General features: G+C 42.4%; 1 protein-coding gene across 1 annotated transcript; it reads left to right on the forward strand.

The window, feature by feature from the left end:
• Positions 1 to 200: 200 nt before the first annotated feature.
• On the forward strand, positions 201 to 16,089 carry tbl3 (transducin beta like 3). Its single transcript, XM_026165080.1, has 23 exons — positions 201 to 414; positions 534 to 585; positions 869 to 964; positions 2,471 to 2,518; positions 2,636 to 2,777; positions 2,922 to 3,006; positions 3,580 to 3,750; positions 3,830 to 3,905; positions 4,006 to 4,102; positions 5,976 to 6,190; positions 6,545 to 6,686; positions 7,417 to 7,475; positions 7,580 to 7,686; positions 7,811 to 7,943; positions 9,043 to 9,282; positions 9,427 to 9,497; positions 10,692 to 10,848; positions 12,227 to 12,285; positions 13,119 to 13,222; positions 14,038 to 14,109; positions 14,225 to 14,383; positions 14,850 to 14,943; positions 15,343 to 16,089. The coding sequence occupies exons 1-23, from the start codon at positions 383 to 385 to the stop codon at positions 15,713 to 15,715; spliced, it is 2,784 nt and encodes a 927-aa protein (XP_026020865.1). The 5' UTR covers positions 201 to 382; the 3' UTR covers positions 15,716 to 16,089.
• Positions 16,090 to 16,721: the final 632 nt, after the last annotated feature.

Here is a 16,721-nt window from a genome sequence, read left to right on the forward strand (position 1 = left end):
TCACACGGCTGCTATTGTTGTGATACTCAGGAACTACATTATAAATAAATAAATAAATAAATAAATAAATAAATAAATAAATAAATAAACTATAAGCATATAGATCTGATTATTTTCCCTTGCTTTATATAAAGTTTACTGTCAAAATTAAAAGTTTAAAAACCACCAGTTTGGTGTTTGTGCGTTCATTTGTTGACAACAGAAGTCTGACCAATCACCGCGACGTGCGCTCAGATGACGTGCAACGTGTGCGACCCTGCCGTCAACATGCGGGATGGATGGCGGTGTTGACTGTAGCCAACGTGTGACATGAGAAATAAGTAGTATACGCCGCCTGTACTCTCTACATCACTTCTTTTTTGGGCCATTTCTCACGGGCAAGATGGCAAATACCAACCTTCAGTTCAAAACCAAGTGAGTTTTACTTTCTGCACGTGTGAGCTGGAGATCATGTAGCAAGCTAACACGAGCTAGGCTAAGGTGTTATATGAAGTTGTTGAATCCACTGTTGCCGTTTTCTTGTTCCTTTACAGTTATGCTGTTTCCAGCAAGATCGAGCCATTTTACAAAGGGGGGAAAGTGCAGGTGGGTGCTCGGCTTTGATGTGTGTGTGTGTGTGTGTCTCTGTGTGTGAAGCTTCTATTAATGTCTTTTGTGACACTTTAGACACTTTTGTAACAATGCGCTGGTATAAAGTTGAGCGAATTGCACAAGGTATACAGGAAGTGCAGCAAAATCAAGAAAGTCCTGACTTTGTTTCTTGATAATCATGACAAACAGATGTTTTCAGAGTCTCACACATCTGTTTTAAGTCTGTATGACAATAACCAAGATTACCTTAAATCTGACCTCTCCCCTTTTTTTCCAGATCAGCAAAGATGAGAAATACATCTTTTGCACCTGTGGCTCTCGAGTCAATGTTTTGGAGATCAGCACTGGGAAGATCATTCACTGTGTTGAGCATGTGAGTTCAGCATCTAACATCAGGGGTGGGCAGTTTATTTTTACCAGAGGGCCACATGAGAACCTGTGTCTCTTGTGGAGGGCTGCGCCAAAAAAGTTGAACTGACTTCAGCTTGGCATTTCTTTCATTTTGTATAAACTGCTCCCAGTAAAAGTAGATGTTACAACGGGGCAATAATGATGAGAATTAGGTTAACTAAAAGCACAGACATTTTTTCACTGTTTATTCTACATCTCCAGAGATGGCTTTGAACAAAATGTGCATGTTTGTTCAACATTTAAAAGACTTTAAACTTGCAGCTGTAGTTTAATAACTTCATCTGCATTTGTTGATTTCTTGTTGAGTGATGGAAATCTAGTTCTGTTTTGGACTTGAACAAGTGCATTACAGTCAAGTTCTGTGTCCAAGGTTGAAATGTGAAGAGCAGCAGACAGGTGATCTCAGCAGACAGAACATCATCTGGATTTGTTAAACTTCCATCATTCAGAGTTTTTGTTCACAGTGTGATTCAGCTCTTTTGCTTTGGGTTAACTAGTTAACTATTTTAGTTATATCTACAACATGGTTAATTTGTAGCTGTGACTTATACAACACCTCCTGGTGTCTGATTCAGTGGGAAAATACCAATTTCAGTCACTCTTTTCCTTCACCTGTCATTGTTCCTGTCACATTTAGATAGCCATCGGTTGTAATGCCTGCCAGTTTGTCCCATGGCAGAAACACCCTATGTGTGCAGTTACCTCCATGAAGAAATCACTCCCTGTCTTAGTGCCTTGCTGCTCTGTAATATACAAAGAAGACTAACCAGGTTGTGTCGCAGACATCCCAGCTCTCGATCAGAGCCAAAGAGATAAAGTCCAAATTGTCCGCTTACCTTTTTAACCGAAAAATTAAGATTTTCCTCAGTGTCCTCAATCCCTCTTGTTACAGTTTACCTCTCCAGGTAAACTGTAACAAGAGGGATCTCAAATGCTTCTTTTTATCTCAGCGCATATTAGCACAGCAGTGCACCAAACACTCTTTCATAAACTCCCAGTCAGAGAATGAGATACTGTGTTTTGGGGGTTTTTTTGTTTTGTTTTTTTTGCGATTTTGTGAGAAACCACAAAGCGGATCCTCATTGCTCCATCCCTGCTGGACGTGTAAAATATCTCATAAACCTTCATAAACATCTGCTCTAGTATGTTTACAGTGAATCTGCATTCTCATGCACATCTAACAATTGAAAAATCTCTAGTTTCATCTTGGAAAGAGATCCAAATTGCTTTGGGGTTACATCATGAAGGGCATCTAGCCCAAATGATCTGCCAAATTAAACAGCACTGCCTGCTGTGATGAGCCTTTGTCTCACAGAAACCTTGGCTACTGCATCTTTACTGTCTTTATATCAACAACCTCATTCTAACTATTGCCATTGGTGATTTATCAGTCTTCTTTCTTTTTGTGAATAAAATGTACTTCCATGTTTCCTGTCTGAATATTTTGTTGTTGTTTTTTCTCCGGTAGGATGATCAAGAGGACATCACGTCATTTGCTCTCAGCTGTGATGATGAGGTACAGAAATGCCTGAGTCACTTCTCATTAGATCAGTCACATTTGTGTTTTCAGTATTTTCAGCTGTCACCCTGTACAACAGGACTCAGTTGGTCTTTGCTTCGTGTCTCTCCACAGATGCTGGTAACAGCCAGCCGGGCGCTGCTGCTTAAGCAGTGGGATTGGAGGCAGGCTAACTGCACTCGGTCCTGGAGGGCTATTCACACTGTTCCCGTAGCTAGTATGACCTTTGACTCCACCTCTACTCTCCTAGCCACAGGTCAGCTACCACATGATTTATTAAAAAGAAAAGCTTCTCCCTGATATCTGCTCTGTGTGTGTGTGTGTGTGTGTGTGTGTGTGTGTGTGTGTACATATATATATATATATATATATATATTTGTTTCTATTTATTTACCTGCAGGTGGCTGTGATGGCACAATAAAACTTTGGGATGTGGTGAAGCATTATTGCACTCATAACCTGAAAGGGTCATCTGGTGTTGTACAGTAAGTCTCAGGCTCTCATCTTAAAATGATGTATATTCGTATATCATACCATTTTTCTGCTGCTTATCTGGGTCTGGGCTGCAGGAGCAGGAAACTAAACAGGTACAAAGGCGCTTCCAAGCCAGCATGTCCTGGGCCTGTCTCAGGGCCTCCTTCTTCCCAGTAGGACATGCCCAGGACATGCTGGAGAGATGACATTTCTCATCTGGATTGGAAATGCCATCCTGATCAGTTGCCCAAACCACCTCAACTGGCTTTTATACTCAGTGCACTCTTTTACACAGCAGATTGGTACAGTGTCTGTGATGGACACTATTGCCGCACCAGTCCATCTGTCAGTCTTCCACTCAGCTCTTCCTTCTCTCATGAACTGGACTCACAATTATTTTAATGTGATAACTTAAAAGAGGCAATGTGGAAGTTTCAAATTGATACCAATGGGTTTATCTACCAGGAGGTTGAGAGGTAGCACTGGTGGCTGCCAGTATTTTTTACAAATGCTCATATGTAGCAGGATTTAACAATAATATGAAGAAACTAGAAACAAAGGAAATATTTTGTGTCTTTGTGCAGTTTGGTCCAGTTCCACCCAAATACCGACCTGCTGCAGCTTTTCTCCTCCTCTTTGGACTGTGGCATCCGGATATGGGACCTGCGCTCCAGCCAGTGTGTGTGTGTCCTGCAGAGCCACTACAGTGCTGTGACATCTCTCAGCTTCAGTCCCGATGGTAACGCCATGGTCAGGTACTGTGATATTTTAAATCAACCTCAGACTCCTTTTTGTTTGTGTAGCGCTGTGTGTTAAAGTCCTGTGCTCTTTCAGTTCTGGCAGAGACAAGATCTGCACAGTTTGGGACCTGAAAACTCGCAAAGCCAAGAGAACTGTTCCAGTCTATGAGGTAAGCTCGTCAATTTAGATTCATTTTAACTTAAATACATTTTGTGCTCTTCATTTGGGGAGAAAACTGGAGCTTTATTTGTGTGTATGTGATCTTACAGGCTGTGGAGGGTGTTGTAATTCTTCCTGGAAGTACAGACTTGGCTGAGATCAGAGTAAAGAGCAAGGACTTGCATTTCATCACAGCTGGAAGCAAAGGTCTGGCTGCTAAATACCGTATTTTCACGACCATAAGGCGCACTGTGCTAAAAGGCGCAGTCTCAGTTATGTGTGCCCTTACTGTATTTAACACACACATAAGGCGCACTGGACCACAGGGCGCATACAAGTACCGTATGCGTATTTAAAAATAAAGCGGGAGCAAACCTGAGTTCGGTACCTTACTCACATTTCTATTGCCGGTAATCGTCATCATCAACAACACACAAGCATACAAGTGTGCGTATTTAAAAATAAAGCAGGAGCAAAACAAAGTTTGGTACTCACATTTTTATCATCAATCAAACCCATGGAAGTCCTCATCCTCTGTGTCTGAATTGAACAGCTGCGCTAAATCTCCATCAAACATGCCAGGTTCACTTTCTTCACCGTCAGAGTCACTTTCCGTGCCGTGCGGCTCCTCGGAAATGATGCCGGCTTTTGCGAAAGCTCGAACAACAGTGCCAGCAGACATGTTAGCCCAAGCATCTACAATCCATTGGCAAATTGTGGCGTAACTCGCCCGGCGCTGCCTTCCACTCTTAGTGAAACTGTGGTCTCCACCGGTCATCCATCGCTCCCAGGCCGCTCGCAGCCTTACTTTGAACGGGCGGTTCACACCGATGTCCAGCGGTTGGAGTTCCTTTGTCAGGCCTCCCGGAATGACAGCAAGCTCACAGTTCATTTGCTTCACAAGTTTTTTCACATCGGCTGTGAGATGGGCACGCATAGAGTCACAGATCAACAGCGATGGTGATGCGTGGAAAAAACCACCTGGTCTCCTTACATACACCTCCCTCAGCCAGTCTTTCATCATTTCCTCATCCATCCAGCCCTTTTCATTTGCCTTAATGATGGTTTCTGCTGGAAACTTCTCTTTAGGCAAAGTCTTTCGCTTAAAAATCACCATAGGTGGCAGTTTCTGTCCATTAGCATGGCAGCCAAGCACAACAGTAAAAGAAGACTTTTCATACCCCGTTGTGCGTATCGCTACCGTGCTGGTCCCCTTCTTCTCCACAGTGTGACTCACCGGGATGTCAAAAGTGAGCGGGACCTCGTCCATGTTTGTGATGTGGCTGGGCTGGATGTTTTTGTCGCCGATGTGTTTGCTGCAGTAGGAGCGGAAGATGGCCAGCTTTTCCTTATAATCCGCTGGAAGTTGCTGCGCTACCGTAGTCCTGGTCCGGATGGAAAAATGGCACCGTTTCATAAAACGAAAGCACCAAGACGGACCTCCTTGGAAATGTTCAATGTTCATCTCTTCAGCTAGTGAAACTGCTTTTAGCCGAATGGTGACCGTCGAAACGCTTCTCCCGCTCGCTCTTTGCTCGATGATCCACCGCTCGAGTCTTTCCTCCAACTCGGGCCACCTCGCCTTATGTCCGCGGAAACTCAGCTGCGTTTTCTTGACCTGCCGGAGCTTGTTTTCCAGCTTCCTCCATTTGCGAACCATCGATTCGTTAATCTTAAATTCTCTCGCCGCTGCTCGATTTCCATGTTCCTCCGCGTAGCTGATGGCCTTCAGCTTAAACTGTGCTTCGTAAGCGTGTCTCTTTGCCATTTTCAGGGTTGTTAAAACAACGATGTTCCACATAATGCACATACCTGTCCTTTTATACAGGTATGTGCGATTGTCCCGGTATATACGATCAACGCCCACACGTCACCCTTTAACGTTCTCATGGTGTTCTCTACTACGTCCTCCTTACAACACATAGGGCGCACCGCGCTATAGGGCGCGCCGCACTTTTTGAAGAAAATCTAAGACTTTTAAGTGCGCCTTATGGTCGTGAAAATACAGTACCTCAAATATTTATATAAATGTCCTTTATCTCCTCTGTGTCACTCATCTTCTCTCCTTTCTTTCTCCTAGGTGTATTAAGGGTGTGGGAGGCCAGCACGGCACGTTGTGTCTACACGCAGACCCTTCCCTCCACCCTCCCCTCTGCCTCTGAGGAGGATGAGAACGACAACCCCCGCAGTCTGACATACCTGTTTCACCTGCCCGCCTCAGCTAGACTGGCCACAGTCACTGCAGAGCACAACATACTGCTGTATCAGCTGCCTGCTCTCACCACACAGCAGCAAGTGGGTACTGGGGTCACGTCTTAGTGGACTGCTTAGGTCCAATACTTACATGACATCACACTACAGCTTCAAACATCTGTTAGTTGTTTCTTTTTCTTACTTTTACATACACATTAAAAATAAATCATTTTTTATGGAATTGTTTGTTTCCCTGGTACACAGAAAGAGAGAAGTAAAAAAAAATCTTACAAAAATAATAAAATATATCATCACCAGCTATGTAATTGTTATTTTAAACATTGGTATCATCTCAGAAGGTTCACTATGTTTCTATTTTTTGCTGTTCTGTGTATCTGCGTATTAGAATTAACGGTCACTCTCTCCTCGGTTGCTCTATTCACCCTCCCGCTTCAGTTTGTGGGCTACAGTGACGAGGTGCTGGACGTGAAGTTTCTGGGAAAAGGTGACAGTCACATCGTGGTGGCCACCAACAGCTGCCAGCTGAAGGTTTTTGAGCTGCTCACCAACAGCTGCCAGATCCTCTATGGACACACAGGTGAGTCGCCAGCAGAGGGCAGTGTGTGTGTATGCTTACATGTGGAAACACCTACAGTATGTGTGTTCATGTACAGCAAACTACAGTCCAGAGACATGCATGTCAGTTTAAATGGGGTTTCTAAATTGGCTGTAGGTTTGATTGTGAGTGTGCAGCTGTCGGTCTCTGTGTTGAGCCTTTGATTGGCTGATGACCTGCTTAGGATGCAGCCTGTGATAGGCTGCAGCAACCACATGGAATTAGAGAAGCACTAAAGCAGGGATGTCAAACTCATTTTACATGATGGGCCACATATAGCCCACAATGAGTGGGCCTGAGTAGTGAAACGGCTCTTTCTCTCAATGTAAATTAAGTTTAACTAAACATTTAATTCCTGAGGTATCTTATTATAGGATAAATAATTGTAATTTCAACTGTAGGATTCAGTTATGTTTAACATCTCTGCCATATGCCAACAAGTCATCATAGTTATTTGTAGGGGATGTAACTGCAACAGACTTACAATGTACGTAATGTAGTATAGCACAAAATCTAATAATAAAAAGAAAGTAAAAGTCTAAGGACAGCTGTTTTTAAAGTAAGGTTGGAAGAACAGAAATGAAGTTCCTGCCAAGTTTTTGCGCAAGAATTCAGAGGTGACACAATGTGGTTGTCTCAGCTTTGGGACTTGCTGAGCAGGTTGGTAGATTTTTATCTCTGCTTATTTTTTTTATCTGCTTATCTTTTTCAGATACGGTCCTCACACTGGATGTGTTCAAAAAAGGATCTCTCTTTGCAAGTTGTGCAAAGGTACGGTTAAAAGAAAGAACGAAGAATTATATATTATATGTGACCAAAAGCTGCTATCCCCCCTTTATTAGGTCAGCAGTAACATTTGTATATTGCATCTGTAGGACAGGTCAGTGCGTGTGTGGCATATGGACAGTGACAGTGGTCAGGTGCGATGTGTGGCCCAGGGCTCCGGCCACACCAACGCTGTGGGCTCCATCTCCTGCTCCAGGTAACACTCTGCCTGCAAGCCGTCTAATAAGCTGGTTTTCTTTACACACGTGACAACACAGATACAAATTGAAGGGGGAAATGACTGTATGTGCATCTGCCCTTGTCTTTGTGCTTGTGCCTAGGATGAAGGCATCATTCGTTGCGACTGGTAGTCAGGACTGTACCGTGAAGGTGTGGGATCTACCTGCAGACTGCTCTGCAGAAGGAGGCATCCATCAGCTAACTGCCCGCGCCACAGAGAAAGCACATGATAAGGTACAAGGCAGAACGTTCTGGTCACAGTCCAAGAAGATCTTGTCCATTTTGTCCAGCACATTAAAGTTGCAGGACAGGTTCACGGTCACCGTGTAGCTGCCATCTTGGGAACAGCTTAGGTCTAAATAAATTAAGGAGAGAGTCATAATCAGTGGTCTCTAGGATATAAAAACCACATGTAAAGAATCACCAGTCAAATCTGATTTATAAAAAAATGCTTGAAGGGTTTGCTGACTGCCCAAAATAAAATTTCATTTGTCTGGTTCCCTGAGAAGTACAATTTAACTTTAGTCACTCAACATTTTGACTTGGTCAATTACTGTGACTTATAACAAGCATTCATAGTTGCAGGAAGCCAAGAAAACACGAGTAAAGACTGGCCATCTCTCTGTATTAGACTAATGGGTAAATATGTCTTATTTACCCACTTACCCACTCATCCCTTGAATTCTTTTTGTTTAAAGGCTTCACTGTGGCATCTTCATATTCTGCAAAACACCTGACTCAGGAAGGTTAGAGGAGCCATATGACTGCGAGTCAGTAACTGTTATTTAAATATAATTTAAAACAAGAAGAATTTAGATTATGATGCTTCTTTTTTAAATAACTCCACAGATGTTGTGTATAATAAGACACACAGATGTGTGAGTCAGCCACCAGTTATGTAAACAGCTTTAAGCTAGTTGGCCTCTTCTGATAAGGAAATGCAGAAAAATCTGATCGTGGATCTGATTTCCAGGACGATGCTGGAAAGTAATCTTTCCTGCTACACCTGCCCTCATCTTACTTGGCAGCATAATAGAGCAATTAAAAGTCAGTTAATAGTGTGCTATGCGTATTTCTTTATACCAGGTTAAACCGAAGTAGGATATTGGTTACTCAAGAGTAAGGTGGAACTGCAGGCAGTGTGGCAACAGGAGTGGAGATCATGAATTTCTTTGGAAACTTTATCACATTAGTTGATCCCAATTCAGTTATTACTTCAGTCTTTTAAAAAAAAAATACATGTACTCATTCAAACCTTCATTTATAGGAAGCGCATCAGTTTTGTTAAAACGTCTGGTCCTTTTCTCCTCTACCTTCCACGTCATGTCTCCAGGATGTAAACAGTGTTGCCGTATCACCCAATGACAAGCTGCTGGCTTCAGGTTCCCAGGATCGCACAGCCAAGCTGTGGTCCTTGACGGGGGAGGGAACAGTGAGCCTGCTGGGGGTGTTTCGGGGCCACCGTCGTGGCGTCTGGGCCGTTTGCTTCTCTCCTGTGGACCAAGTGCTGGCCACCACCTCTGCAGACGGCACAGCCAAGCTGTGGAGCCTGCAAGACTTCAGCTGCCTCAAGGTGGGACATTTACTGTCCACGTGTCAGAATCACAGCAGTCTTATGGTGTTGCATAAAAGTAATCATGTTCAGACATTAGTGAGGTCTAATTTGTAGCTATATTGCTTCATTGTTTCTCCCCCTGTTCTTACTACTTTTTTAAAGACATTTGAGGGCCACGATGCATCGGTTCTTAAGGTCATCTTTGTGAGCCGAGGCACTCAGCTGCTCACCAGGTAAACGCACCGAACACGAAACCAAATACACGCCCACGCTGCGGATCGATGTGAATGCCCAATCCAGACTTTAAAAATCATGGCTTTGTTTCTCATCTTATTTCAGATATGAATCTGTCGTAGTTTGCAAAGCTTCCTCATTTATAGTAAGACAATGAAACAAACCCTGTAATTTAAAACCAAAGCTGAAAGGTCAAGAGGCTTGTCTGTGTCTCAGTGAGAAATATCTTTCAGAGGTTTGGTGTTTATAGATGGCAGAGATTGAGAAAATTATGGGAACCATTAATTGTATCTTTGTTTCCATCTTTATTGTTCCCTGTTGTTTGCAAGAGTACAAGAAATCAGAATAGAGTACAGGTACACTGACCTAATGAATAATTCAAGCATAAAACGACACCTAACTCATAATTATATCCAATAGATAATAGAGAACCAATATAATACCACGTTTAAAAAAAAAGAAAAAAAGAAAAGTGCTTTTGCACCAACAAGTTTATTTCCAAAGTGCTATGAGCTAAAAAAGTTGCTGTGATTTGCAGTGAGTCCTTAAAAAAGTGAGGAAATAAGTGGAGGACAGAAGAATCTATCTACAGCAGGTTTGCAGTATCTGAAAGTCAGGTCGATGAGGGGAGGGAAAAATTCAGCAAATATGGGAGACGGGATCTGTGAGATGCACTGGCCTTTCTGTTGATCCAACTACTGTTCACTGAAGTCTCATCAGAAATGGTCAGTGGAAGGGTAGAGTGTCAAGAAGCTGTTTTTAAGGAAGGGAAACGGGGAGAAAATGACAACGTATGCCAAATTACACAAGAACTGGACTGTAAATCAGTAACATCAGGTCTGGTGGGTTCGCTCACATGTTTTGGGTCATATTGATTATTAAAAAAAAATCTAGCTTGTCTCTTAAATCTTGGTCATACTATGTTTCATAAAGGAGGATCACATTGTTTCATAAAGGAGGATCACATATTATAAATACATTGGTGAATGACTTGTAATCAACAAATCATTAGACAGTGGTTTCACAGTCAGACGTATCCTGATCCGTGGTCTGACTGTGGCAACAGCGGATATGCTCATTTCAAGGCTTCAAAGCATGACTGTGGAAACCCAACAAATGACATAATGGTAGCTATGTCAGTTTTTCATGCTGTGTCTGGTTTCCACACAGTAATTAATAATTGTTTTCCATAGTGGCTCCGATGGTTTAGTGAAGCTGTGGACCATCAAGACCAATGAGTGTGTGAAGACACTGGATGCCCACCAGGACAAAGTGTGGGGTCTCCACGCCAGTCGCAAGGATGACAAGATGGTTACTGGCTCAGCAGACTCTAACATCACCGTGTGGTCGGTAAGTAGCATTCGGCTGCTAGCCTCCAGCTGGATAGGGAATAAGAAGGGAAGGTAACTTTGGCCTTAAACACTTAGCAGTCAGTCTTCTAAACAAATACTGACCACCAAAACGAAGAGTTTCACTTGTTTTTCCATTAGTGTTGCTATTTTCTCTATGACTTAACCTAAAAACTGCGTCACAATTATACAATGGATTTCATGGTGTAATCCACAAAGTTAAATAAAGATTGAAATGGACAATGAGAGGAAGTTTTACCGTAACTTGAAGAATTGTTTTGGGGTTTTTTAACAGTTAATAAATACTTTCCATGTTCAGCAGGCACTTAACTTCACTCCTTGGTTGTTTTTTTTAATCACCATTTGCACAAAGTGATCAGTCAGGTAGGGCTGCACGATTTTGCATAAAATGAGAATCACGACGATTTTTTGGCTTAGAATTGAGATCACGATTCTCTCACGATTTTCTTTTCCAATATAAACATTTATTGCACTTATTAACTGCACATCAACTTCGTAACAGTTGAGACTGAACATAAAAACAATAAATAAACATAAAAACAATAAATGTCTCACGTTTTGTTGTTGCTGCAAAACGTTGTACTGCTTGAAATTCCGTCTCCACTGTTGCTCGACGCTGCGTGTATAGAGCAGGTAATGCAACAATAGAAAAATAGTTGCGGGACGGCACTGTGTAGCGTTTGTCTAGGGTGTTGATCATTTTCCTAAATCCCTCGTTTTGCACAGTGTTGATGGGAGCCATATCTTTGGTCAGGTGATAAGTGATAGCCTCCGTAATTTCTTTGTGCCTGCGGAAGTCCGACGTGTATAGGGAAGCGCTGTATAAGGTTCCCGTTATTGATGTTTGGGTGGTTGACCGGGACGGATTTTCTCCTGTCACTTTCTCGTCATCCCTGAGGTGCTCTCCGTTGTTTTTTCCCTGCTAATTTTAGCATCACACGGCACAGCTTCTGTATCACGTGGTATAAGGCTCCGCCCTTGTCATTTGTTGAGCAGGAAGAGTGAGCGCTTGTTTTCATGCAGATTACGTCCCGGATCAAAATGCGGTACAATCGTCGTCGTCTTTTTTTCTTTTCTTTCTTTTTTATTAAATCGTTGTCATTTGGAAATGAGATCGCACATAAGTATGAATCGAGATCGCGATTTTCTAACGATTAATCGTGCAGCCCTACAGTCAGGTAGCTGTGTTGTTGTGACAGTAGGGAGTTTACCTTCTGAAGTATCCCTTAAGAGGGATTCAGTGCACATCTTATCTAGGTGGTAATGTTTGCTTTTTTAAAATTTATTTTCCCTTTCTGTGTTTTAAAAAAAAATGTGTGTTCAGTAGATCTACAGTTTTCTCTGTTGTGCACATCTAGGATGTGACTGAAATAGAGCTGGCAGAGGAGCAGGCGAAACAGGAAGATCAGATACTCAAGTAAGTTGCACACGACATCTCTGACAGCAAGAAGAGGGATTTACTATCGTAGAACAGGCACACCTGCACCATCCATCCTCCTCTCCACTCCGTCTGCAGGGGTGGACACACTCTTTGTTTTGCTTTTAGGCGTGTGGAAAGGATCACTCAACATCACTCAGACATGATCTGCTTTTGTTTTTCCATCTGTTTTGACATCCTGCCTGTCAGCAAGTCCCTCAGATGGTTTTTGTGATTTGCTTGGCTGTGGAGGTTCGCAGGTCAAAGCTGTCAGTAAAGTATGAGTGTGGGAGTGCGTGCTTTGCTGTTCTGATAAGCACAAAAAACTTTAGGTTTGCAGTATGTGAAACAATAAAGAATTTATTTCTGTATTAAATGTTAATTTGCACTTTTAAAGAGTACATTTCAGCTCCATGTTTTTATTCTTGCTAAAGTAGCTTTGCATGATTCCCACAAATTCCGGCCCACAGTTCATCAACTATCTGAAACAATCATTTTTAACTATATTTTCTTTCTTTATTACGTTTTACAGCGTTCCCTATTGATACAGACTGCCCACCCTCATTTCCATTCATATTACTCCAAAGTAATTGACAGAAAAATAAATAAATGACAGGAAAGTTTCTATGTTTCCACCATTAGTGAGTCCACGGTAAATGGATAGTCTGTGCAATGAGCTATAATAACTTTTTCTGTTATGATGGGGAAAAAGAGGCCTACAGGCTGTCAGTAAGTGATCATGATACAAATTCCCTGCAGTATGTACAGGTGTGTGCGTGTGTGTTTGTGTCTCTGCCTACGAACCCACACCTGTATGTTTGTTGTGTCTGAAGGCAGCAAGAGCTGTCCAATCTGCTCCACGGGAAGAAATATCTGAAGGCCTTGGGTCTCGCCATCTCACTGGACCAGCCTCACACCGTGCTCACTGTTATCAAAGGTACCGACTCTGTCACACGGATCTATCACACTTTGGTCTTTAGTGTCTGACTTTGATTAGCTGTGTGCATGTAAAGTCCAAATTAGATGCTCATCTACGCCTGTCCTTTAGCTTTTCACCTGTGGTTACCTGGAATGTTGTTATTTTTCTTCTGTACGGCTGCTTTGTTTTAAACGTTGAGTCACTCGAGCACTGACACATGCAGCTCTGGCAAACAGTGGGTCTGTGAACATATAATAACACACACCTCGTTTCTGCGCTCACTCTCTTTTGTTCAGTGACATGTAGTTAAAACTGCAGTGACATATTGTTAATCTGAAGCTGTAACGTCTCAGTATTTTGGATTTGCTGCACTACTTATTTGTGTTAGTACAAAGCAATTTCATCGAAATGGAAGAAAATGTCCTGTTTTGTAACAGCAATGCTCATTTTTCACACCATGTTTGATTGGCTTCCACAGAAGGAGTTTTTTGGTTTGTTTGGTAGTTTAATCCTTCCACTGTTTATAGTATAATTTGAACACACCAGGATAGTTGGACAAAAATAAAATGGTTCATAGTTGGTGTTTCACAGTTTGCTTTGGAGGTGTCTTCATGTCACTGGCTGCAAGTTTGTTTTTTTGAGAAATCATGACATTCAGATGGCACCAGACAAAACTGTGCCATTGCCAAGAACAGCCGTAAGTGAGACAAACATTGAGCTATCGACACAGCTGAATGGATGGACTCTGGAGAGAGTTTGCTGAGTCCATGTGTCAGACCCTATATGAACAGACTGTCTGCTGACTCTGACTAGTTGTCCCATGTTGCTTCCAGCGATCCGTGAAGGAGAGAATAGCTCCGAGCTGTTGGAAAAGACGCTGCTGAAGCTTCGACAGGATCAAAAAGGTAGCCTGTTAAAAAGAGAATGACTGTGTTTTTACACAATACCAATACCTGTCATTTCAGACAGTGATACAGAAGTTTCCTTATTTCTTTCTTCTGTTTTCTTGGATCCACTCAGAGTCAGTTCTGCGCTATTGTGTGGTGTGGAACACCAACGCCAGGAACTGCCTGAATGCCCAGGCTGTCCTACAGGTGCTCCTCACACACCTGCCCCCCGAAGAGCTGCTGCAGTACCAGGGAGCCCGATCACACCTTGAGGGCCTCATTCCATACACAGGTTAGGAGGGGGAACGAGTGCTTTGACGAACAGAGACCAAAACTGCATCAGACAAAAAAGAAGAAAAAGCTTTTACTCTGATTATTTACTCAAAGTGGCCACAGATTGATCTAAACTTTAGAAACACTCAGAAACGTACAAATAAGTGTCTCATATACGGAATAGAACACTAGAGTTAAAGGAATGAAAACTGAAAGTGTGACCCTTTCCTTGTAGCGTTCTGTGAAAATTAGGTGTGTGCAATGTTATGTAAAGAGTTCAGACTGCAGGGGTTTGATTGTAGTATGTGGTTAATTAGAGAAACTGGATAGACAATAGAAAAAAGGATGTTTTGGTCTTTATGCCATGTTTATTAAACATGATATACATGAGTACAATCAATTTTCCTACATGGAAAAAATAACTGTTGTAAATTAACAGACTTTTTACTTTCTTTTTTATTTATTTATGGTCATTTTCCCCACAGAGAGACACATGCAGAGGATTGGGCGTCTGCTGCAGGCCTCCATGTTCTTGAACTACATGTGGCAGAAAATGAGAGTGGCCGGAGGGCCGTCCAGGTGAGACTCTGCTCTGAACGCTTTGACAAATCACCGCGCTGAATGTTGACTGAATCCCGGTGTTTCCGAAACAACACTGGCACCTTTCTAATATTGACTCTCGTGCTGCTTGTTTGTGGTTTCAAAGCAAATTGTTATATTAAAGGAAAATTTCACCACAAAATCAGATTTAAGTTTGTGTTTGTTTTGTTTTCCAATCTAATTAGAATGAAGAACCGCTGACATGAATGAGGTGTCAACTTTTAACAGCATATTTGACCGTTTGGCTCTCCAAATGTAGTGCAGGAGCAGCCTTAAACCAAAGCTGGAAACATGCTATGTGTAATTAGCTATGTGAGGTTATTAAATGAAAATATTTTTAGTTTGTCAGCCTAATTTATGCTGTTATATCTTCTCCAGTACGGGCCAAGATGAAGACATGGATACGACACCTCTGGCACAGGCTCAGCCTTTCTTTGTGATCGACAAGGAGAAAAAGAGCGGCAGCGACGAGAGACGAGACGAAGGCAACGACAGCGACGGTGAACAAGACGAAGATCCAGATTCCTGTGTTGAAGATGAAGAGGAGCTCGAGGATGTCAGTGCCACCAACAAAGCCTCCACCGACAACGGGCGAGTGGAAAACGGAGCAAGCCACAAAACTAACGGCAAGCACCACTCTGAGAGCGAGGAGAGCTCTGAAGAGGAAGACCAGGAGGAGGAAACGACAGTTAAAAAGACAAAAGGTCTCCCGGTTTCTTCGGCTCAACAGTGCCAGACTTTTGCCAGCTGACAGGAATCAGTTTGGAAACAATAGGTTTTCTTATCTCAGATTATTGGCAGCTGGAGACAGTTCAGATGTGAAATGATAACATTTGTTAGGACGGCTTCTCTACAGACTTTAAGTCATGTGCCAAAGCATCAGCTCCTCCATGCAGATTTTAATGACCCTGACTTCTTCAGACAAAAAAGAGGAAAAGGGGACGCGCAGGAGGAGGAAACCTGGACCATCTTCACACTCACCACATGCCATTGTGTTGTTCTGCAGTAGTGCAATGTCCTGATCTACCAGCTCAACTAAATGAACACACTTTTATGTAACCCAGACAGCAGTTTCCTCATATAACCGTGGAGTATTTTGTTTTCTCTGCAAATGTTAATAAAATAAACAATGTTTGATTTAAAAGGAGTCACATTTTTATTAAAATAAAATAGCTACAAAGGGAGTAAATTAAATTTGAACCCATGGCATTCACTTGATGCACAGGCGTAGAAAAAAGTGTGTCAATTCACCCATTGACACACATTCATACAAATGTGTGTCAATAGGTGAATGAGGCATGTTTTATAAAGTGCCTAAAATGCACAAGAACCAGACCATCTGCTATGTGAGTGAGCGCCAGCACGAGTTGTGGTTTCCTGGCAGGCTTTAGATAAGGACTGCAGTTCTTGAGGATTCATGCTCAGCATGGAAAACGGCTGAAAAATGTCCTTTAGTTTAGATACAGCTTTATCTTCCTGGTTCATCCAGGTTTTTGCAGCACAGGCCCCTGAAAGTGTAAAACAAGCTGAAGGTATGAAAGCAAAAGCAGGATGTCTAAAGGTGTATTATTAGTTCCATTATGGGAAATGTCAGTATTGAATAAACCAGCTCAACTAGAGTTTTAACCCTAGTTGACTCTTGGAATCAAGAAGTAAACCTATCATGCTTTTAAATGACAGGTGAAGCCGGCGCTCTTGGAGGAAACCCAAGCAAGGGCGAGATTGTCCTCTAAGCCTCTGATTTTATGACATTCAAA

Source organism: Astatotilapia calliptera, chromosome 4 (assembly GCF_900246225.1).
Source record: "Astatotilapia calliptera chromosome 4, fAstCal1.2, whole genome shotgun sequence".
NCBI lineage: Eukaryota > Metazoa > Chordata > Actinopteri > Cichliformes > Cichlidae > Astatotilapia > Astatotilapia calliptera.